We start from the raw sequence: 24,741 nt of genomic DNA, 5'->3' as shown, positions 1-24,741 counted from the left end.
TCAGTTTCTTTCATTAATAAGCAAATTGCAACTTCTTGCATGATTCAAGTGGTAAAACATGTTTTTGCTTAGTGTGTTTCTTTGATTTTATTTTACAATATTAGAGTAATACAATTAGAATATATTTCTCTGCAATATAATAATAAGAAAAAAATTTAATCACTTTATTTCGTTGATCTGCTTTTTTAACAATGTCTAGTTATAAAGTCAGCACAAAAAGGAAGGTTAATAATATTGACATAGCATCGTTTTTTACAAGAAAAAACTAACATTCAAAATGAGTTTAAAAATACTGATAGTCAGATATAAGGCCCACAACGATATGTCATAGGACTATACAGTCCTCAAAAGATTTGGATTGCACCTAAAAGCATTCCTTCAAAGGAGTGGGATATGATATTGAATTCCATGTTAAATCTAGAAAACACTCACAGGTAAAAATTTTAAGATTTTTAATGACATATGAATTTGGATAAATTATGAGAAGAATGATTAAAAAATGAATTTAGAGGACCATTCGCGAAACATAAAAATTGATGCACCGGTAAAAATAATTTTTACTAGACCCATTTATAAAAAGCCATTTTTAAAAACTTTTTTAAAAATCTTATTTGTGCCTAAGTTTTCATCATTTGGGGGGGGGGGCATTAATAAGTTGAGATAAATTTGGCATTCAAATAACTTGCCACACTATCAGAGACAATGAAAAATAATTTTCCTGCAGATTTCAATCAAACAACATGTTTTTTGAAATGATGCCAAATTCATGCATCTACATCAAATCATTAATAATAATGGCTGAAAATAATATCCTTGAAAGGATTTTATTTAGATGAAAATATTACGGATTAGTTCTTTTTTTTACGACAATTCTTGGCATTTTGTGATAAAAGAAAGTCCAAAGTTCGGAGTCCTTAATGTAAATTTAACTTCTGTGTATTTCACCATATCTCAAAAACTTCTTAAAGCGATTTGAAAAATTTTTGCTCACGATTATAAAATTTGTTTATTTGATACTTCAATGCAAAAAATATTTTTCAATAATTATTTATTATTTTTTATTATTTAAATTAGGAAAAGTAGAAAAAGTTCTGTTTATTTGAAATTTTAAGTCTGAAAATTTTAAGTTTTACAAATTTTTATATCATTTCATAAAATGTAATTTTATATGGCAAATATTGCACGAAATCCGTCGAACAGCTCCTAAAAATTTTTATTTTACAAAAGCGGTATATCCGTTAGACCAATTTGGTTAAAATTTTATACTCTACTATATAAAATTAAATTCTTTAAAGTGATTTAAAAAATTTTATATCTTACAATTCAATTTTTTTTTTTCGAAAATTATTAAAATTAATAATAACAAATAATTATTAAAAATGATTTTTTCATGGAATTATGTTTGGATAAACAAATTTTATAATTATGTGGAAAAAAAATTTTGATTCACTTAAAAAGTTCTCGAAATACGACAAAATATGCAAAGAGTAAAATTATAATTAAGGGGTTCAAAATTTTAACCTCTCTCCTGACCAAATTATCGCAACCATATTTTCCAGATTGCGGCAACTTAAAATATCATCAGTTAATAATTAATTAGTATATTTGAAGTCACCCCTATGAACCATTATGTTTGAGTCCTAGTACTTGGAAAATCCAATCATTAGATCAAAAGTTATTCAAGGCGCTCCATATTATGAAGAAATTGCATTTTTGGAAGAAAATGTTCTGTATCCACTTCATTGAAAAAGAAAGGAAAATGAACTTAATTAAATAATGAAAGTATGTTTTTTTTTCCTTTACTTTTACTCAATCCATATGTTTTATATTTTATCTACAAGGGTTGTAAATTAAGTAATGGCAACATAATTTTTAATGAACTTACAAGTCCAATTGCATTACATTCCTGTGTATAATCACCAGCAAAGCTTATAACCTTTTACCAAATGTCAAGAGGCCGTTGTAAACCAGTGGCAAGGTGTTGATTGTTGATGTGAGCAACTGAGCGCCCTACTGCGTGGAGTACAGATGAAATGTCATGAAATGGGTGGCCTCGGAGGGGTTCCTTCAACTTCGGAAACAGATCGAAGTCACAAGGACTCCTGTAGGGAGAGTGTTCCAGGATTTCCCACTGCCACCGTCGCAATAGGATAGTGACTTTGTTTGCGACATGGCAACGAGCGTTGTCATGCAATACGATAGTGAGATTGTTGTGCAATAAACGTAGACGTTTGCGCTGCATAGCCGGACGCAGATGGTGCTGTAGAAATCGGCAATAGTAATCTGTGTTGACAGTTTGTCCTTCAGTTACAGCATGTGTAAGAATCACACCATCTCAGTCGTATGCCACAATCAGCATAACCTTAACCCGACTGGGTTCCTGTCGAAATTTCTGTGGACGTGGCGAACCTTGGTGACGCCATTCATTTGATTGACGCTTTAATTCAGGCTCATAGGCTTGTGCCCATGTCTAATCAATGGCGACAATACGCTGCAGAAATGTGTCTCCTTCATTGCAGTATCTCTCCAAGTGGGTGCCAGCCAGTGCATACCTGTACCATTTTTGTAATTCGGTTAGTCAATAGGGAACCCAGCAGGAGGCAATTTTCCTCATGTTGAGAGATTTCTTCATTATGCGCCACACCGTTTGATGACTCAGACCAACCTCTAAGACCGCTCAGGATATCAATCTGCTCTTGAGGAATGGAGGGCCGACCTGTGAGTTGCAAATCCCATTCTGACCCGAACGAAATGCTTGAACACATCGTGCTACTGTCCTATACGATAAAGCATTTCCGCTACAGGCTTCCACTAATCCACGATAGCATTCTGTTGCATTTTTGCCATGGGCAACCTCGATTTTAAGCCACGAATGCTACTCCCCTTTTGAAAACATGGTTTAGAGCGATGTAAACGAAACTCATCATTTTAACGCCACGCAACAAATACCCTTCTAAGCAGATCTACTGTTTTTTGCACTCTACACATCGACTATAGTGCCACCTCACCGCTCCCATATCCTATTTGCGCATTACCCCCCCCTTCTGTGAGTTTCAAGGTCAAGTTGCCACTATTTAATTTACAACCCTCGTATGTAAACTAATAAACAATTTATTTGTTGTGTAATGAATTTAATTTATTAATGAAAAATAACTATTAGATTAAAAAAATGTATTCTTATTTATATTTATACATATCTTATTTATATTTATCTTATCAACATTCATGAAAAGTAAAACTAAGATTTTCAATTTTAAGCCCCCTCCCTGTAGAATTATTTTCTGGTTGTGCCATTGGGGTGTTCCTCTTTGTCTGGTGTGTCCACTCTAGCTTAGGTGACCTAAGCAGCTTACTACTACTGGCATTGCTCTTAGATTTGACAATGCACACAAATCACAGCACTTTGCTTATTTGGGAACATAGAAAATTTTTGTGCAGTTAGTTTATGTATGTAAACTTATTACATTAAAATTATCCTGAAAGTAAGTTTCCTAAAAATGTCACTGAATTGCTGAAATGGAATTAAAAACTAATCTAAACCAAGTATTAAACTAAACTCCTTTGTGAGTTGACCATAGGAGAAAAATAAAGAATGCTTTTGATTTTTGTAAAGGGGAACAAATTTATTTTAAGAGAATAACGAAATAAATTTGAAAATGTTCAAATTAGTACAATACTAAATTCCTAGGTTCTGATATATTGATATTTAAGAAATTTTTTAATACAGTAGAGAACCGATTATCCGGAACGATCGGGACTATCGCTATTCCGGATAACTGATTTTTCCGGTTTTCTGAATCGCTAAAAAAAGCCGTTTTTTTAGTGTTAAACCCAACTAAAAAAAAAAAATATTTGGAAATAATCATTAAAAAAAGGAAAAAAAGATGAAGTAATACACTAATGATTATTTCTGAAATGATGGTAAGGTAAACATCTTTCAAAAAAGAAAGAAAAATCCTAAAATCTTATGAGGAAAAAAATTTTTTTTTTAAAAAATTGCGGGAAAATTTATCAAATTTCTTTCCGGTTTTCTGATTTCCGGATAACGGATTCTGTACTGTATAAAAACTGCCATGCTTAAAATTAAAATTTGCATTTTTTTTGTGGGGGAGGAGGTTATAACAATAAATAAAATTTTATAGTTATGATAAGAAAATGTTATTACATTTATCTATATTATGATTGTTAATATGAACACCAAAAAATGGCAATAAAGCAACATTAACTCATCTCCTATAGGTATTTAAAATGTAATGTACTCTCATTACATCCCCCCCCCCAATCAAGCAAAACCACTCATGTTTTTTAAAATAAAATATACTAATTTTTTTAATTAATTTTTTTCCAGCTTGTGCTTACATAAATCATGATTGTACCTGTGGACCCTACTTGAGTCCAAGACGAGTGGCTAATTTGCCTGTAAAGTATGGTCCTGGCTCATTAAATCGTGTTCTTCGAGAAGCTGTGCAAACCTTCATTGATTGCTCAGAAAATGAAAAAAGTGTTTTTTCTTTGTTAAAACAAGGTGAAGGAAAAGTAATAATTACAGGTAAATAGTTTAAGTTTTACATTAGTGCTTGATTTATGTTTTAAAAATAAGTATTTTCTTTAAAATTTTTCAATGGCAGTGCATATCAAGCACTGACATGGATGTACCCTTTTTTATTTTCACTTTTGTCCAGTAAGGCTCATAAGAGAAGTATTGAGATTGTTTATTATAATTCATCAATATGTATTCTGCAAATGTTTAAGAAAATATAATTGTCTTTTCTTTTTCTCTCTCTCTCTCTCTCTCTCTCTCTCTCTCTTTTTATGAGTTCTGTATCATTTTAGATTTTTATAGTTTCATGACCTTATGTACTTTTTAAAATTTTAATTTTTTTTTTTTAACGAGCAAAAAGTTTTCAGACAGACTTAGTTCATTTACTCCACACATTAAAAATATATATAAAAAATATTCTTTAAAAAATATGGGAGCAATAGATCATTGTATTCGCGTGTTTTAAATTATATGTAATTTATTTATAATATTTATTATATGTATATTTGTAAATTACCCTGAATAACTTTTGCTCTGATGATCAGATTTTCACATGTTAAGTGACAATCTCAAGGGTTAAAAGTATTTAATTCAAATATACAGCACAGAACTTTTTATCCGATATCAGAAAAAAACTTAAAAGATTTTGCTTTATTTTCCCACCATTCGAAAATAGAACAATTGAGGTAATGAGAATTTCAGTCATGTAGAAGGAATTTTTTCTCCCCATCTATCAAGAGAAAATTTCAATGTTTCTTCCTTAACCTTAAAGATCTTTAAGTTAAGAATGAGAAAGGGAACAAATTCTTTATATTCTCCTGTGTATTGGAAAGAATCACTGATTTTTGATAAGCTGCCATTAATCAAATATAAAGGCACTTCTTGCTGATTTTGTTTTCTCTCTGATTTATAAGAAGGAAATTCGTTACACGTGCTTATCAGTGGAAGGGTAATATAAAAAATATGTCACTATACTTTGCCATGTAAATATAATAAAGTAGAAAGAGTAAAGTGGAAATACAAAATTTTAGTTGGAATACTGAAACAGCCAAAATTTGGCTACTTTTTATTCAATAATAAAGTAGAAATATAGTTAGCTGTTCAGCATAAAGCTTTTATCTTGTATCTAAAAAACTGGGAAAAACTTTACTCATTCTCTCCTCCATTTTGAACTAGAATGATTGAGTCATCCTTAAAGCTGAGTAGCTGGAAAGCTGAGAGGACTACTTTTCTTCCTGTTTAATCAATCATAAAGGAGCAGCATATTTAAATAAAATGAAGTGAACCGAAAATCTCAATTAAAATTCTTTAAGCAATCAAATTATTGACTCTTGTAACTAGTTTCAACCCTTTTGCCGCCACCTAATGTTGAAATTTGTTCAAAAATCACTGAATTTATTAAAAGGGTTTCAGTTAATTAAATATTTTAAATCATTTTTATAAAAGCTGAGCTTCAGAATAAACTTGTTCTAACTGAACCAAGATTTAAAGAAACACGTCTAAATCTTATGCTGAAAATCCTGTGGTGTTACCTAAAATTGGTAATATACCTATTGGCAAGTTTGCCAACTGAATGCCAAAAAACAAATGCTCACCACCTGTTAGAAAAACAAACTGCTATCTGTCCAATTTTTGATACCTGAAAGTCAAATAGAATTATGTTAACACGAAGAAAGTGCAGATGCACAAAGCAGAGAAAGAAATTCTCCTCAAATCAGTCTCTGCCCCTTTATTGAGGTAGAATTCAGTAATTTTGGCCTTTTTTTATTTTATTTATTTATTTATTTTTTTCAAAGATGTAATTAGCATCTCGTAAATAAAGTCAGATGAAACGAATTATTTTGTTGCAAGCAGAAGGTGGTAGAAAAATTATCAATAAAATACATTGCTATGCTTTTCTGTGTTAATAAAGTAAAAAGAGTGGAGTGAAAATACACATTTTTATTAGAATTCTAATATAGCTATTTTTTTTATCCAATATTAAAGTAGGAATATAGTTAAACTGCATTGATTCATTCTGTGATCCAGAAAACTGGGAAATTCTGACATCCAGGATATGCTATGGCTCTCTGCATTACGAATAATTGGCTCTTTACTGTAATTAATTATAGTATAAATTGTTCATGAAATTTCAAAATTGGGCTGAAAAATGTACTTTTTCTGAATAAACATGCCTTTTTTCAACAGATACTGATTATTCTTGACAAACTAAATTTGGGGGACTAGCCGCAATCGAAAATATGGTCCTAATAAGTTAGTCAGTGAGAGCAAGTCGTCATTACTAATTTCACTTTTTACCATATCACAAACATTTTTTAAGCAACATGAAAACATTCTGCTTACATTTATAAAACTTGTTTATCCAAAGAAAATTCCATGTAAAAAAACTAACGTATTATTTAATAATGATTAAAAAAAATTAGTAATAAGATTAGTTAATATTTACAATTTTTCAACTATATAAGTTTATGTGGGCAAAATTTGAACAAAATCATTGAATAATTTGAGTAGTAAAATTTCTAAGAAGCCATTTTGTTGAACTTTTTTTTTCCTACAACTAATTGCGTTTTCTTTGAAATTTTATATTTTGACAGTTAAAATTAGACAACAGTTTCTAAGGAGATTAAAATTTAAGTGAATTTATCGCCTCCTCCTTTTGAAGTTACTTAATGTATGTCTTTAAAAAATAAATAAATAAAACAAATTTCAGTTCAGAAAAAACATGCATTGTTTGAAAAAAAACTCATTCTACTACGACATCTACATTAAAAAAAATAGCAATGCTCTTGGAAACTGTTTCACTCTCTGCAATATTATTTCTATAGTTGGTTTGCATTGGATTTCTACCGAATGCAACTTCATTGGAAAATTATCTTTAAACAATGAAATTTCATGTTCAAATTTTGTTTAAATAATGCTGTTTGTATCTTTACAAAATGTGGCCCAATTATTGTTAGTGATAAAAAGAAAATCATGCTTGGTTTCTTATTGAATAATAGTGATTTTAAAAAGGCTTCAATTCTGAATTATTAACTCATTAATGCCTAATTGCAAGAAGTTGGCTTTAAATGAGTAACACCTGTATGAAATGGGTATTTCTTTTACTTACCTACTTTTTTAGCCATGAAAAAGTATTGTGCTTTGCCTTTAGATCCAATTGTAAATATTTATAATTTGAATATATTATAACTAAATGAACTATCTTGTTTCTTTCAAAAATAGCCCTACTAATGCTTCTACTAGTGGTTCCACTTTTTTTCTTTTTTGAAAAAAAAAATTTTTTGTAATTTTTTTGTAAACTGGGAACCACTTTTTATACTGAATAGATACTACAAGTTTATGCCTATATTTATTTCACTACAAATATTGCAATGATGTAAAAATTTACTTTTCAAAAGAAATGGTACTAGCAGAATTTGTAGTTCCATATTTTATATACAAGATTTGATAGACGAATCTGATCATCCTAACATCTTTGCTTTTCTACATGCTATTGATATTTTAAACTGTATATAATTGTTTTATAATTATCATTCTGTCAAATTCTATTACCTTTTATACGTTTTTTCCTATGCACTGTTTTGCTAGTAATAACCATTTTATCCATTTTTATCTGTATTTCATGATCATAAATTGAAAGTATGTACTTTTAAAGCTAAACTGCTTTAACGCAGCTTGTCCTTTCTTGGACCTTGTGCCATTAAGCCCTACATTCAATTCAATTCTGGAAATGAACCAGGTTTCATATTTATTTCTTTTAATATGTTAGTAAAATTTGTGTATGGATTGAAATCACACTATTTCAAAATTTCACTATTCATTTTGAGCATTGGATTTTATAATTGACCAGCAATTTTTACATTGTTGTGAAAATGTCACAAGGATCCCAAAATGTTCGACCATCTGATTTGAATGGCCTCACAATGATTACATGTTTTATCACAAGTTTTCAAAAGAATGTAAGAATTCATTTGTCACAAGCAGGGTTGGAGTTTTTGCCGGCAAAAAGGGGTTTTTGCCAGGACAGTGGCAAAAACCTGGTAAAAACCGGCAAAAACCAAATTATCTAAATTGCTGATTAAATAATTACAAAATACTTGAAACAAATTTATATCAATCATAAGGAATAATAATTTTGATACATTACATGAAAAAATTATTTTTAACATATTAATTATTAATATAAGGGTAATAATTTTTAAAAGATTGAAAGTTTTTGATCTCTTTTCATTTTAGAATCCTAAAATAAATGTTTTTTTTACAAATAAATAAATATTATTATTTTTATAATATTATTATTTATTATAAAAAATTTTATTTATTATTTGTACAATAATTAACTACACATGTTGATAGATATTTTATGCTTTAAATTATAGTTATATTAATTTAAAATAAGTTCATTTCACTGGAAAAAAGGGAATAATCACAAATTTTCCAATCAATAATGTTTTAAACTACTAAAATGATATATTATTACATTATCATTCAATTATGGAATAATAATTTTGTTAATTTTTTTGTAATTATTTATATTCATAGTATATATTTCAATTTTGTATCAAAATGTGTTTTTGTCCTCTCATCATGGAAAATATAGGTTTTTGCCAATTTGCTTGGCAAAAACCTGTTTTTGCCAGGACGGTTTTTACCGGTATTTACCATGGTTTTTTCCACCTGCGGCAAAATCTTGCCAACCCTGGTCACAAGTAAATCTTGATCAAAAACTAGCATATGCTCAGACTTTTGATCAGTTGTGAGCAAACATAGCAACCATCTTCAATATTTATGCAACTATTTTGGAAAGCATTTATGTAAAACTAAGTGCACTTAGACAGAGACAGATTTTTTTTATTATGAAACACATTTTGAAATTTTTGTTTTAAGCAGGGCTCCCAAGGGTCAGGGAGAACAGGGAAAACCTGGAATTGTCTGGGAATTTTATTTTAACTCAAAAAAGCAGGGAGTAGTCAGAAAAAATGTTAATTTTTTTTTTTAAAAAAAACCTTGAAAATACTTATAACATACCTGGAAAATAACGAGCCTTAGAATTATCAGTAACAGCAAAATAACCTGTCTTAGAATTGTCAGTAACAGTCGAATCAGTTATTGAGGTTTGAGTTGAATAATTCTAACATCTACTACAGTTATTTTATAAAATTCCACTTTTTAATGAAACTTTTCCACGTTTTTATTCTCATTTTATTATATGTTTTTGCTCACAAAATCTAATATTTGACATTACAAATTAAAAATCAAATCCTGATGAAAAATTGCATGGTATATTTTAAAATAAGGTATGGATTTTCAATGAAATTTTCCTCGAAAAGTCAGAAATTTTTTCGGAAATTGAGTGGGAACCCTGTTTTTTAATACACTTAACATATTGTTTTGGATGGATATTTAAAGACTTAATTGTTATTCAAAAAATGCCTTTTAACTTTATAAAACAGAACTTTTCAAATTATTATGAATTTGCAACAATTATTCATTACTGTTAAATTTTGAAGACAGTGCAAAATTTCAATATGAAAAAATGAAAAGCATTTATTATTTGAAAAGTTGCTCAATCATTGCATTGTTTGGGCTCATAAAAATTGCGACTGATATCATCGACCATATTAGAATCCTTCAGCTCTAGCAAGTGAGAAGACAACATAGCCTGAGAATTTCTGTTGTTCCACTATCACTATTTCAATGAACTATTTGCACCTGAGTTTCAACCAGTCACAAATTTGAAAAGGGGCTATGAATACAGTGACCAGACGTCCCGTTTTGAACGGAACTGTCCCTTTTTACAATTCCGAGTCTCCGAAATAGACAGTGGGACGCAAAATTGTCCCGTTTTCAGAAACCACGCGAAAATTTTAGTAGCAGACGGCCGGCCACCGCCCTGCCCGCCACCGCGATGTTATGCCCGCACCAACCGGACGCGAGCTAACGTTGTGCGAGAGCGAGACCGCGCCCTCGTCGACGCAACGATAGCCGGGAGTGGCCAAGACATTGTAGTGACCTCTATGTACCAACTGAATTCTCAATTTTAATGTAGCACCATTTATCTTGTAAGAGTATGTTGAAATCATAAACTACAACTTACACTCTTATATATTCTGCTGTTCTTTGTTCTATAAATTTCGGTTTGTATTTTAGAGAGTCGTTGTTTTTGTTGTTGTTCTTTAACGTCGCCACAACATCATATCGCTCGTGTTTTGTTGACTTATTGACTATTGTTTGACAAACTTTTCATTTGCCCACTTCTCGCTATTTGTTTTGTTTTTGTTTGATGCTCATGTGGTAAATAATTTAAATTTCTTTTGCTTTGGAATCACAAGTTAAAATGCCGAAACACAAGTGTTCTTTCAATGTTAGGTTACAAGAAAAATATCCATTTATCAAGCAAATAAATACTCCATCAGATGTGAAAAGTGTCATACAGAATTTAGTGTTTCCCACAGTGGTGGTGTTGATATTGAACAGCATTTAAAGTCTGACAAACATAAAAATGCCGATAGTGCCGCCGCTTCGAGTTCTTCAATATTAAACTTTTTCGAGAAATCGGACGCGCCAACTTTGAAGGACTTGGATATCGCAGCGGCAGAAGGCGTCTGGGCTTATCACACGATACAAAAAAACCACAGTTTTTGTTCTAATGATTGTGCATCGAAATTGATTCAATCATGTTTTGATCCCAAATTTACATGCGCATGTACGAAATCAGAAGCTAATGTAGTAAATGTTTTGCCTGCAGCAATGAAAGAATTAAAAGATGACCTTGATAAGTGCAATTGTATTACAATACTAAACGACGCTTCAAACCACGGTAACAAGAAAATATACCCCATTGTAGTGAGCTTTTTTCAACCTTACTTAGGTGTGCAAGTAAAAATTTTAGATTTCCAAGACCAACCTGGTGAAACTTCTGACATCATTGTCAATTATTTAAACCAAGTGTTGACAGATAATAATTTGACAGCAAAAGTTGTAGCATTTTGTGGGGACAATGCCAACGTCAATTTCGGAGGTGCAGTTAGGCGAGGAACTAACAAAGTATTAACGAAATTACAATCATCTCTGAAAAAAGAATTAATAGGTATTGGATGTGAGCCCATGTAATTCACAATGCAATAAAATTTGCTGCAGATGGACTACCCGTAGATTACGAAAGCGTCATTGTGAAGATATATTCATTTTTTTATATTTATACGATTCGAGTTGAAGCTCTAAAGGAGTTTTGTGCCAAAACTGAGACGGAATATCAACAAATGCTCGGCTATAGATGGCTTCCTCTTATGCCTGCTTTGGAGAGGGTTTTGAAAATGTATCAGCCGTTAAAAAGCTACTTTTTGAGTATTGGAAAATGTCCCCTGTTACTAAAAAACTTTTTTTCCCACATCCGAATTGTGGTTTTATTTTTTACACGCTCAGTCAGCAAATTTTTATCAAGCTGTCTTAAAACTTGAAAGTCAGACTGTATCGGCAATTGAAGCTGCAAAAGAAATCAATCAATTAAAAGACAATTTAACTCAGAAACAAACCAATCAGTTTCTTCCATTTATGGTCCGTCAATTAATGTTAAAATTGAAAGATAGTGGTACTAATATCGATGAAGAATTTGTGAAAAGGACGGCTGCAGAATTTTATAAAACAAGCCGTGAATATCTGGAGCAGTGGACTTGCTTTCTTACCAAAGAAATGGAGATATTTTATTGGGCAGATTTAAAAAAGGTCCCCCCATGGGAAGACATTCAAAAATCTCTGGATGTATTAATTGAAAAGCAATATATTGGCTGTAATAAAGATACTGAAGTTTTTGACAAATTTTCATTAATTTCTAATTACATTACATTGCAAAAAATAACGGAATGGAATAATTTAAACGTTTCCACAGAAACCCGTTGGGTGGAAGTATTCAAACACTTTCGTGCCAACAATCTTCATCATGAAAACTTTTCTATTGTAATTTAATATATTTTATGTTTGCCTGCTACAAATGCTCCAGTAGAAAGAGTATTTTCGATTATGAACAAATTGTGGACATCTGAGAAAACCCAGTTACAAATTTCAGTTCTAAAGGCAATGTTGATAATTAAGGTGAATATAAAAAAAACGTACCAAGAGTTCCATTCTTACTGGAAATCGTCACCAGCTATATTAAAACAAATTTGTTCTTCTGATAAATATAAATATAACTAAACATTTTGAGTACCTATAGTATGTGATTCGTAACTTTTAAGCCAACTAACTTTTTCTGGATAAATAACTTTAAAAAAGTGTTGTTTTTTTCATTGACTACCTATGATTTGACCTAAATAAACCAATGTCCCGTTTCGAGTAAAAAAATAAATGGTCACGTTAGCTATGAAATACCAAAAAGTCGTGATTTTTTAGCTGACTCACAAAATTGTTTCTTTTCAAATGCTTCGAGAAATGACATTTCAAATTTGCATGTCCTGATTACATCATTTAAGGTTGATGCATATGAAATGTTGGATTTTTAAATGAATATATTAAACTGCATATCTTTTTTCAAAAGCTGTGTATTTAATCACAATATTAATCAATTGCTTCGATAGAATTTTCCCTATGAAATTTTAATGATTACATGCCTCTCTTAAGGAAATTTTGAACTTTTTAATCAATAAAATCTGATATGGAATTTTACAGACTGTCTTCATTTTCATACTGATTAATTTACTGAAAGATCAGGGTTGCCACTCCACAGGGAAAACTTGTAAAATACAGGGAATTTAAAAATCACCTGAAATGCAGGGAATTTTGATTTTTTTTTCTTTGCATACTAGGAATATACAGGGAATTTTGTTTCTTATTTTTGACCACTCACAGCTTAATTTATGGGATAATTAACCATGATATTTCAGCTGTACTAAACTATTTCATTTTTATAGCATTATTTAAGTATGTTCAGCTATCTTTCCAGCAATTAAAACTAATACACATAGTTAGCCCAACATAGCTCACACAAGAGCACAGTAATTGTTGTTTCCTCTTAATATATTGTGTATAATATGTACAGGGAATTTTTTTCCAGATTTGAGAGGCAACCCTGAAGATCCATTGAGTGAACTTATTCACCAGATTTGAATAGAGTATTATGCTTCAGGGAAGCATAGTGTCAACATTTCACTCAATAAAACTGCAGAATATCTGGTTAATAGCCGATCATGTTTTTTATGTTTGACCAATCATATGTATGTAAAATACAGTCGATATAATTTTCATGAATTAAATAATTTCTCTAAATCAGAAAGCATTATTTTTGAAAAAAAGTGAGGAACACGAACTTTGACATAATAAGGCTAGAAAGAAATTAAGACTTATTAGGAGTTCAACTTACTGTTTAATTCATCTATTGTCTTTGCTTCTTTTTAAATATTGATAATTGTCTTTTTGACAACATATTTACGGATTCATTTTGTTAAAAGCATTTTCTCTTAATATTCTCAATAGTGTGTTTGAAAAAATTCTATATCTTAAAGCTGTAGATTTTTTTCCCTTTGTTATTAGATTTCTATCCACATCATTCATGAAATCAATTTTTTTCTTTTGAGTTTAAGCTTAGCTTTTTACTTTTGCTTTGTAATTTTTAAGCAATAAGCGCATTTACAAAAATTCTATCTGCAAATGATAAACCATTTTGGTGGTTTTGTAATAAAGGTGATAAATTTAAATACATCCATTTTACCTACATTGAATCCTTTAATTTTTAATGCAGTATAGTACTCTTTTGATTCTGGCAGAAGTAAATATTGAGCGATTAATAATAATTAACATAGTTATAATGATAAAATTGTGAGAACCTCAAAAAAATTGAGTTATCTCACTTCAAGTTAAAACAAATTGACTAATATAAAATTAAATTTGAGGTAATTTGAATTTAAGGCACTCAAACAGTGACTTTTTTTTTCATAGGCAAAAAAGCTAAAAACAGTCTTAATGCTTACATATATATGCATAATCATTTGAATTTTCTTTATTTTTAGCAAACTTTGATGATAAAACACATACTTGCCGATTACCTCCTGTTGATAATGTTTCAACGTTCTGGCATTATCTGGAAGGTCTTTTTGAGGACCTAATGTGCTGTGAAAATTTTTATACTAGTCGTCCACTTGAAGGTGGGTGCACGAAATGTGCAAATAAAGGACCATTTAGAAGAGGTGTGTATCTCTAAATCAAAAATTTACTCTTTTGCATGCACTTTTTATCCTTGATGTAATTTAGCTGGTAAGCATGTACCAACTTTTAAGTGTATGTCCCAAATTTGTTGTAAGTGTTGTCCCCAAGTGTTGAGTATGTCCCAAATTAAAAGGCAGTATTCAAAAATATGCAAATTATTTGGAATCATATGATCTTAAAGAAAATAAGCTTTAGAACGTACTTTTTATCAGAAAACCAGAATTCTGGAAATCCTGAAAGAGTTTGGAATTGTTTTTGAATAGAAAATATTGTTTTTGATTTATTGATATTTATTTATAGTTATTGATTTTTTAGAAAAAAAACTAAAAAGAAAACATTTTCTATTTAAAAATTTTAAAACCTCTAATAATTCAAGAAATAGAAATAATATCTGAAAAATAATGCATACCGTAATTTCGCGGAGAAACGCCGCCCTGGTATATACGCCGCGCTCTCAAAAGTCGGCTGAAAGAGAAAAGCTTTTCACCGGACACGCCGCTCTGAATTTGTAACAATTGACGAATTTTGAACTTAGCACAGGTGTTGATTAAAGACTTAAAGCATGCTCTAAATACGCATACGTTTATAATTTAAATAGTTAAATAAGAGTCAATAAAAGGATTTTGAATAAACAAAGAATAAAAACAATCCTAGCATATAAAATAGATTTCAATAACCTTCTAAATAAAATTGAGCATTTTTTAATTTTAAAGTGAAGTAACCATTAAAATATAAATGCAATAATTAATATATTAAAAATCATTAAAATAAGCATTAAAATTTTTTAAAATAAAGCGATTTTACTGTTAAATCCTGGTTACTATTAAATCCAAAATCCTGTTTTTGAAACAAATGATAAATCCAAAAAAAAAATTTCAAAGAAAAACTTATGAATAATTTATTTAGATATTACTATATATTCCTATCACTGCACTTAAGAATTCCTCAAAATCAGAACTCTCTGTATCAGAACAAATTAGGTTTATTGTTTATTTCGGGTTCATCTCCGTCCCTGACACTTTCAGCCTCACTTTCGGTTTCGTTTTGTCCCGGGATGATTTCCGCTTTTTTGAAGCCATTTATCACAGTTTCTTTTTCAATTGCTGACAGCTTAAACGCAGTGGTATATTTTTTTTCTCTTAATTGGAGGCATTTAAAATGGATAATTTAAATACAAGTTATGTTAAAATGAAACGAAAATAGAATAAACAAAACAAAAATAATAATAAAACAAAAGCGCATCAGAATTGAAGATAAAAGCAATGGGGGGAAAAACGAAAAGCGCTCTCCCAAGCATTTAAAACAAGTTTCTATTTTTATAAATTCCTCCCCCTATTTTCCCTTCTCAAATCAGGTTTCTTTTTTTAACTGACTCTGCTGCCTTTTCCCCTCTTCACTGACCCAAGTTTGAAATTCTTTTTGAACATTCCAATTGTAAGATTATTGAAGGTCATTCCAAACTCATCAGCACCCTTTGTTCATCAAACATTCACATGTTTTTAACAACCAGCTGAAGAAAAAAGGAATGTGGAGAGAGGCATATTTCCTGGGAAAAAAGGAGGGGGGTGCATTTGTTTTACAGTTGACATTATCACTGGCCCCACCCTGATTTTCTTCATTCATTCCTTTCTGATTTATGCTTCTCCAGTCCACGCCCATTTCCTACACTCAACAGCTGTTCATATGGCAGAAGGGAAACAGAGACTTTTTTCTTTTGTGGATTGTGGTCTCCAGAAAGTGATTCCAAGAAAGGATTGTGGAGTGTGGGGAGGGAAAAATTCCAGGTGCCCTGACCATTCCTTGGAGTAACATTAAGCATGAAAAAATTAATAAAAAGCAAAGGTAACAGGTGGAAAAATTATGATGAAATTTCCAGTGGGATCTGTAAAAAAAAATTTTTTTTAATGAAGGGAAAGAAAAGTAATACTATATAGGCCGCCCCGTTAGATACGCCTTCCTACTAAATTTTCAAATTTTAAATCAATAACGCCGCGGCCTATCTCCCCGAAATTACGGTAATAAATATTGAATTTTATTTATTTTTTTAATTTTTGTTTAAACGTTATAAATTTTCTATTTAATTCAAATTTATATTACTCTATAAAATTCGTAGAATTTTTTGCTTTCATTCTGTAAGCTCTACATTTTTGTTCCTTTGGTTAGAATTAATATCCCCCAATATTATGTATATAATACATAAATTATGTATAAATAAATGTATGTGTGTTCTTTTTTTCTTTTGATAAATTAATTATTGTGAAAAATAGAAAAGTTTTTTTTTAAAAAAAAAGGATGAGCTTTTCATTTTTAAATAAATTCCAATAATTAAAAGTATTTAATTTTCTGAAAATATGTTATTAAGTTTAAAAAAACTTAGTGCTTAGAATATTTATTTAAAATTTATCATATTTGCCTCTAACATGCCTAAATATGCTTTCGGCCCTTCCTTAATCTACCAGCTGTGCAAGTGGCCCTTCACTCAAAAACGTTGTGCACCCGAGCAAAAGCTAATCAAAATACCCTTTTATAGTTTATTTTGACTGTTCTAATTTATGTTTAATGTTATGAGTTAAAGAAATTAATTTTTCAAGAACGTTTAATATAATAATTAATAATCTGATATATAATTAATGATCTACTATCTATCATATTTCTGTTTAATTTGCTGAATTTTATTTAATTAAATATTCAAAACTGTTTTTTGAGAGTTTCTAAAAGTTTTTGTAACTTTCTATATTGATATAGAATTGAGCGTCAAAGATAAAATTAAATACATTTCAAATTAATCCTTTATTCATTAGAATTGATCGAAATTAATTAATTGACACTCAAATCTTCCATTTATGCATGTTGCTAGCTAACAAATTGAACTTGAAAAGAATATAAAAAGTTAAACTTAACTTTTATACTTGGTTGAATCATAATAAATATGATCATTTACTGGTTTAAAATTGTTTATTCATATTTTGAACTACTTTTATTTGTTTGATAAAATAGGTAACAGAATAAAAGAATGTCTAGTTTATATCATTTTAAGTTCTAAATGAACTTCCAAAAATTATAATTAACTGATGCATTATTTAATTATATTTTTATTGAAAAGCATTGTATCATTTTGTGTTTTGGTTTGTTATTAAAGATTTCAGATCTGTTTATTGCTGTACATAATATATATCTCCTCCTTATAGTGAGTTATGACTACTAAATTTTGTATTAATTCCTTTAATTGAACTTATTTAATTTGCCCGAATTCATAATTTTTTTATCCACTCCTAATCAGAGTTCCCATGGTACTTGAAAGTCCTTGAATTTAGTTAAAAAAAATCTGGGCCCTGAAAAGTCCTTGAATTCTGCCATGGAGTACTTGAAAAGTACTTGACTTTTTAGGATTTAAAATAATACTAATCCTTCTTACAAAAAAGCTATAAAAAATAATAAATAAATTCAAAGGAAGGTTATAGAAATTCTGATATATGCAATTTTTAATGCTTGAATTGAAAAAGGGTTAAAGTAGATGCAAAACTTTTCTCTCTTAGAATTTTCACACCAGATTCTTGTTCATCTCTCTTATGTTTTGAAAGCTGAAATTTCTAGCAAATTTTAGGTTTTGTAGTCATAGTTTTCTAATGATATATAGTGTTTAATCATTTTAGAAATATGTTCAATGTGTTAACTTCATTATTATGACATGTTAATATTTTTATCCTATTTGTTCTTTTAATTTATGTACAAAGGAATTGTTAATTTTAATTTATGAAGTCATAAAAATAACTACACGGTGAAATTTAGGATTTTATGTTCCTGAAGCATATAGATGAGAGCACTTTTTTTATGATTTTTACTCATTGAATGTTTTTCTGTTTTATTTTTTGAAGATTTTCAAAAAAGGGGTCAGCACTTGATTTATTTCTTTAAGGATTTGGCAATTTATATTTTATTTTGATGTGGCTATACTAACTGTAACTTTATCTTCATTTATTTTTCTTATTTGTGGGCGTTTCTTTATTATGTCTTATTTTGTGTACTTTTAAGTTATTATTAAGACTTACTTTGTGATTGTTTGTCATTTATTTTTCTTTGCATTTACATTTCAATTTTTCTAATTGCTTTTTCTTATTTGACTTTCCATTATTGGGCCTCGAGGCACTGTCAGTTTTTGATCTCACCACTGACAACAAAAAGGCTCCTGTGTGTTAGCAGGCAGTGTGCCCCCTGATGAAGCGCTGTCCTGCTAACACACATATCTTAAATTTTTATAATCTTTTTTTTTCCTACTAGAATTTTTTTCTGACTTTATAAATTAAAATAAAACTTACATAAAATAATACTTTATAAATTTGGATTTAGCTGCTTTAAGCGCTTTTCTATATATATTTATTATTTTAAAAGTTACTTATTTTGTCATTTTCTGAATTTGTAAATTAGTTTCATTCTTTGATTGGATAATTAATTTTATATCATTTATAATCAAATTTTTGCATTTAGTTTTTACTGCTAATAAAAAAAATTATTTCTACAGGTTTCATTGATTATGAATAAACATTGTGATTCTTAATTTATGGATTGGAATTCATATAAAATGTTCTACGAATTGCGATTTAAATTAAAGTGCTTAATGAATCGCATATTGAATATTACTTTAAAGTGATTTGCAAATTACTCATCAGGATTTGTATTAAGGTATTTTGAAAAATCACACATCATGATTCACATTAAAGTTATTTATCAATCATGCCTCACGATTCTTATCCTAGTAGTTTAAAAATCACACATTGCGATTCACAAAAGAGAGATTTAAGAATTACCACTCACAATTCTCATCAAAATAATTTAAGAATCACACATAGCTGTTCTATATTAAGCACCTTGTGAATCACAAATTGCAATTTGCATCATAATGATCACTATTCACATGAAAACTATTAGCTAATCATGCAACAGAATGCACATTAAAGATATTTATGTATCACACATTGTGATTTACGTCTTGTTAGTTCATGCGTTTTGTATCATTTGCTATTCATATTGTTCTGATTTAAGAAACATACACTGCAATTCAATTTCTATTTACAAACCACACATTGTGATACCTAATTTATGAGTTAATTATTAATTAATAATTTAATTATTAATCGAGACTTACTTCACCTTTCTTGTAATTTTGATTAGCATATAGTATATCCATATTTGAATAAATGTGATATAAAAATTATGCTCAGTGAAAATTACGTATATTCAAAAAATTTTAAAAATCATGCTTCACATTTTATGGATATATTTTAAAGAAAATAAAGCTTGGTAAGTCTTAGTTAGTTATCAGTAAAATATTGTTCTACAATAGATTTTATTAAGTTCAAATATTCTGAAGTTACAAAATAGATATTTTGTTATTAAAATTGAAACAGATATGTTTAATGGATATATTTTGATATTTTATCGAATTATATACATTTCCTGTAACCTAAAATTTGATCTAACATATTAAAAAAAATATTTATATTTTAATAACTGTACAATCACACAAACTTTATCAATTATTTACTTTGCTTGCTTAATGTAATATGCATTATTAATTAATTGAGTTTCATTAATTCTAATTCCCTTCATTAAATTTTTCATGAAGAGTTTCACTGATGCTAGATTTTAAATTTTGGCTAGCACTGTTCGTATGCCAATTGAAATTTTTATTTTGTCAGTTGGAATTTTTAAAGTTATTTGAAACAGCAATTTAACTATCAACCATTTGTATTATTAGCTGATAAATTTAATAAATATTTTTTTTTGTCAAATAAGCATTGTGCTTTAAAAATATGCAATTTCTGCTTCTACGTAATTGTAAAATTTGGTTGTCATGTACTTTAGCATATTTGGTTGACACGTAATACCAAATAGGTCATTGAAAATTTCGATTTTGGGTCCATGAAAGTCCTTGAATTTTTTTAAAAAATTGAGTGGGTGCCCTGTTAATTTATTTGAGAAATTTACCAAAACAAATATTTTAATCACAACCTATTTTTATTTATTTTTGTAGTTGTGATTAGCTTATGTAATTGTGATTAAAGTGTGTTTTTTAATGGGTAACCAAACAAATGGCAATCCCTGGTTATAATTGATAACCTTTAGAAATTGATTCCATGGGATCATTTGTTAATTTTATTTTAGTGTCAGAAGATAATATGGTTATAAGTGGAGAGAACCCTAGGTTAGAAAAACGGCGATGGTCATCAGACTCTTCGGAAAATCATTCAGGCAACAATACAATTGCACTAATGAAACCAATTAAACAACAACGTTCTTCCAGTCAGTCTTCAGAAAATAATGGTAAATTTAGATTTTGATTTATATGACCTAACAACTCAAGAATTCCAGCATTATTAAAATGATTTGCATTATATTATGGGTTTTGTGTACTTGTAGCTTATGCACGTTTAATAAATCTTAATTTTTCTCTAAAATCTATTCTTTCTCATTCTTAATTGTCTCATACTTATATCTTACATAGTATTATGAATACATCATGTATATTTCTAAGTATTTTCCCACTACTTTTATCTTACAGAATATGCGAAACTGCATATAAGAGTTGAACGAAGCATTTCCAAACCAAATGAGTGGAGTATTGATGATGTAATTCATTTTATTTGTAATACAGATCAAAATATGAGTGCATATGCAGATGTTTTTCGAAAACATGTAAGTTTTTGTAATTGCACATTTTCATATCAAGTTCTTTTATTTAAAAATTTTGAGCTATTTACCTTTAATTTTTATGAGTTATCTACCTTTAATTATTAATATTGTAGGAAATTGATGGAAAAGCCTTGTTACTTTTAAATAGTGAAATGATGATGAAATATATGGGAGTGAAATTAGGACCAGCTTTGAAAATCTGCAACCTAATAGAAAAGTTAAAAAGCAAGCGCCATCATTAATAGCAGTGATGCTCTCCATACCAGTCCTGTCTAAACACTTCTGTGATAATTTTTTTGTTTTGTTTTTATGTAATTTAGGGACATTTAGTTTTGTTTTTATGAAAACTAGTAGCATATTTTGTTTAGTGCAAGGTGATTGTGTGATAATCTTTTCGCAACATATATGAAGCCATTCCATTAATCATTTTAAAGAAACTCTTTCGAAATAACACTCATCTCAACTATATTTTGAATTTGTTAGTATTTAAAATAAGAATTTAAAAAAAATTTTGTTAACATTAGCAGCCATAAGTGTAACAGAACTGCTGACCATCATATTATAGCCTGCCACAATATCTAAATTGGTAGTGAAATTACAATCATTTAAGAATTTTTTTGAAATTTTGCCCGCATTTAAAAAAATTGCAGTATAATTATCAGGACTTATTTTTATATTTTTGAATATTTCTATATATCATTATGGACAAAACCAAATTAATCAAATTTATCTAACTAATAATCAAATGTTTAAGCATAATTTTTACTACTCTTTAATTGTTTGGGAAAACTTTCATCTAAAAGTTAGAGGAGTTGACAGCTCTGATGTTCTTATTAATCAACATTTTACACAAATAAATTTAAACCTTATTAAGTAGCTTTATACTATAGAAATGATAATCTAACGTGCATTTTTAATTTTTTTCAATAGTGTAATTTTTCAAATTTTTTTCATTCCATTTTATCGTTTAAGCCCCATTATCGTGTATTTACCTTTAATGGTCTAAACATTAATTCTTGTTTATTTAATATCTGAAATAAAACTGATTATGAAGTAAAAATATTAAATGAATGACAGAGGTATCTTATAAGCAGTTAAATATATGCCTCTGTTATCAGTGTTGTAGTTACAAATTTTTCAGTGGGAGAATGCTAAAGAATCCTTTTTTTTTTCTTATAAAAAACAGAATTTTGTTGTTGTTATTTCTTACTTTATTTAGTTTAAAATTTTCTAAATTATACATACCACTTTAAAGTAAGATTTTTTACAAATTCATACATTTTATTTTAAATTCATAGCATGATTACTTGTTTAATTAAAAAAGTGAGGGCTGTTACTGTTCACAAAATGTTTACTTTTTAACTATCTTTTAAAAAAGGTTATAGTAATAAATAAACAATAATGAAAGTAATAAAAATAAAAGTATTAAAAAATTACAGAAATAAACAAATTTTATTGCAAACAAAAAGCAGGGTTCCCACACTTTTATCAAAGCAAAAATTTAAAACTTTTTTGAAAAAATTAAGGACCTTTAAAATTACCTTTAGGAACTTTTACATTTTGGTTGTTTATCACCAATTCTACATATACCTGCATTGACAGTGCCAATTATTTACCTTTCGAAAAAAAAGTTCACTCTATTCCAAGCACTGTCATTACAATTATTTCAGAACGGTTCACTTTTTAGTACAATTAAAAATTTTAAAAGATATTACTGCTTTTAAAAAATTTACACTAACTACTTATTACACATTGAAATTTTATGCACATTGATTTAATTCTTCATGTCTTTTAGAAAAAGTTTCTGCTATGGACCTTCTGTTGAAAAAAATTGTCTGTTACTTCTTTTCTTAGAACATATAATTTAAAAACAGGGAAATGGCTTTTTCTCCTCCCCCCCCCCCTTATTAGCAAGCACATTGTCAATAGAAAAATATTCATGCAAAAAGTTTCACTCTCAAGATTTTGAAATCCGAAAAGGATTATTTTACTACATTGTCTAAAAAGTCCTTGAACTGAAGTAAAATTTCATATCCATCCTCTTATCCACTAAATATGATAAAATGCTTTTATTCAATTTCTAACTTTTCATGCACTGCAATACTATTTTGTTTGGGTCAAACCTAGACGCCTGTCTAACAATAGAGAATGTGATATTAACTTTTGAAGCACTCTCTTCCTTGCTAACAATATCAAATTCTTTACAGCATATTTTGCTTTGTGGTCTTACATTTTTCATCAAGAGTCCTGAAATTTTTAAAAACATACTTTACTGCCATGTTTAACAATTTCACACTTCAAATTTTAATGAAAATAAGCATGTGCGCCACCAGTGGAATCAAATTTCTTTAGCTGTCAAATTTCAAAATCTGTGTCAAAGGTCAGTGTGGTATACTTAGGTTCCTTAGAATTGTAAAAAAAAATGCTATGGAAAGAACCATAGCAAGGCCATGCTTTCCTCCCTTTGTTGTGCAAAATGCTGTACCCTGGCTCACCTAAAAATGCTCACCTCTCATTCTACGTGAAAGATTTTTTGTTTAAAATATTTAAATAAGACTAAATATTGTTCCAATCAACACGTGATACTGAAAACTAAGAACTTTTACAATCCTTAACTCCAAATTAAGTGCTTTTAAGAACCATGAGAACCCTTAAAAAATTTACAATTTATGAAAAAAACTGCAAAATTGAAGAAAATGGGGATTTTTTAAAAAACAAAAAACCTGTGTAAAGTAGAATGTTATCCTGCATAACACCTCCACTACCCATCTGCCTGTTATTGAACAAAACTATGATTTATGTTATTCTATATTGTTTTGTTTAAATATTCTAAAATTTATTACTTTTTTTTTTACATTGCATATTTACAAAAATGTAATAGTTGAAAAAATTATTAATTAGAATATAATTGCATTTAGCATACTTGAATCTATTTATTTCATTATGTTCAACTTTGTATATAGTTGTCTGTTTTTATCTGTCTGTTTATAATGTTGTATATTAGCTGTTCTTGTGTGTTAGACATATTACTTTAAGCACTTGTTGAAAAAAAAGTCAACTACTAACCATATATTAAATTATTGAATAACATTACTAATTTTGAAAAATTATTCTCTTTTTTCTCAGATTAAACTAGACATGATTTATTGTCTTCTTATTTATTAAAATAATATTCATGTGGCTATTATCAAGATGTTAGACATGTATTTTAAAAATTTCTAACTAGTTTAACTAACATGTGCAAACTATTTTAACAAGAAACAATATATTTTCATAGAACAATAGTTATTCTTAGGCTGTTTTCATACTAACAT

General features: G+C 28.9%; 1 protein-coding gene across 3 annotated transcripts in view; it reads left to right on the top strand.

Moving 5' to 3' along the window:
• Scm (Polycomb protein Scm) overlaps positions 1 to 24,114 on the top strand; it is a 66,711-nt gene extending 42,597 nt beyond the window's left edge. For all 3 annotated transcript variants that reach the window (XM_016070190.4, XM_087155633.1, XM_071188096.2), the window contains exons 9-13: positions 4,349 to 4,549; positions 14,542 to 14,718; positions 20,900 to 21,058; positions 21,297 to 21,430; positions 21,541 to 24,114. In XM_016070190.4, the coding sequence (XP_015925676.1) occupies positions 4,349 to 4,549; positions 14,542 to 14,718; positions 20,900 to 21,058; positions 21,297 to 21,430; positions 21,541 to 21,669 (800 nt within the window). In that variant the 3' untranslated portion in view covers positions 21,670 to 24,114. The remainder of the gene's footprint in view (positions 1 to 4,348; positions 4,550 to 14,541; positions 14,719 to 20,899; positions 21,059 to 21,296; positions 21,431 to 21,540) is intronic.
• The last annotated feature ends 627 nt before the right edge of the window (positions 24,115 to 24,741 follow it).

This window comes from Parasteatoda tepidariorum, chromosome 12, assembly GCF_982258835.1.
Source record: "Parasteatoda tepidariorum strain Cologne lab strain chromosome 12, Ptep-v5.0, whole genome shotgun sequence".
Lineage (NCBI taxonomy): Eukaryota > Metazoa > Arthropoda > Arachnida > Araneae > Theridiidae > Parasteatoda > Parasteatoda tepidariorum.
Note: the sequence above shows the minus strand (reverse complement) of the source record. Positions and strands in the feature narration are given on the sequence as shown.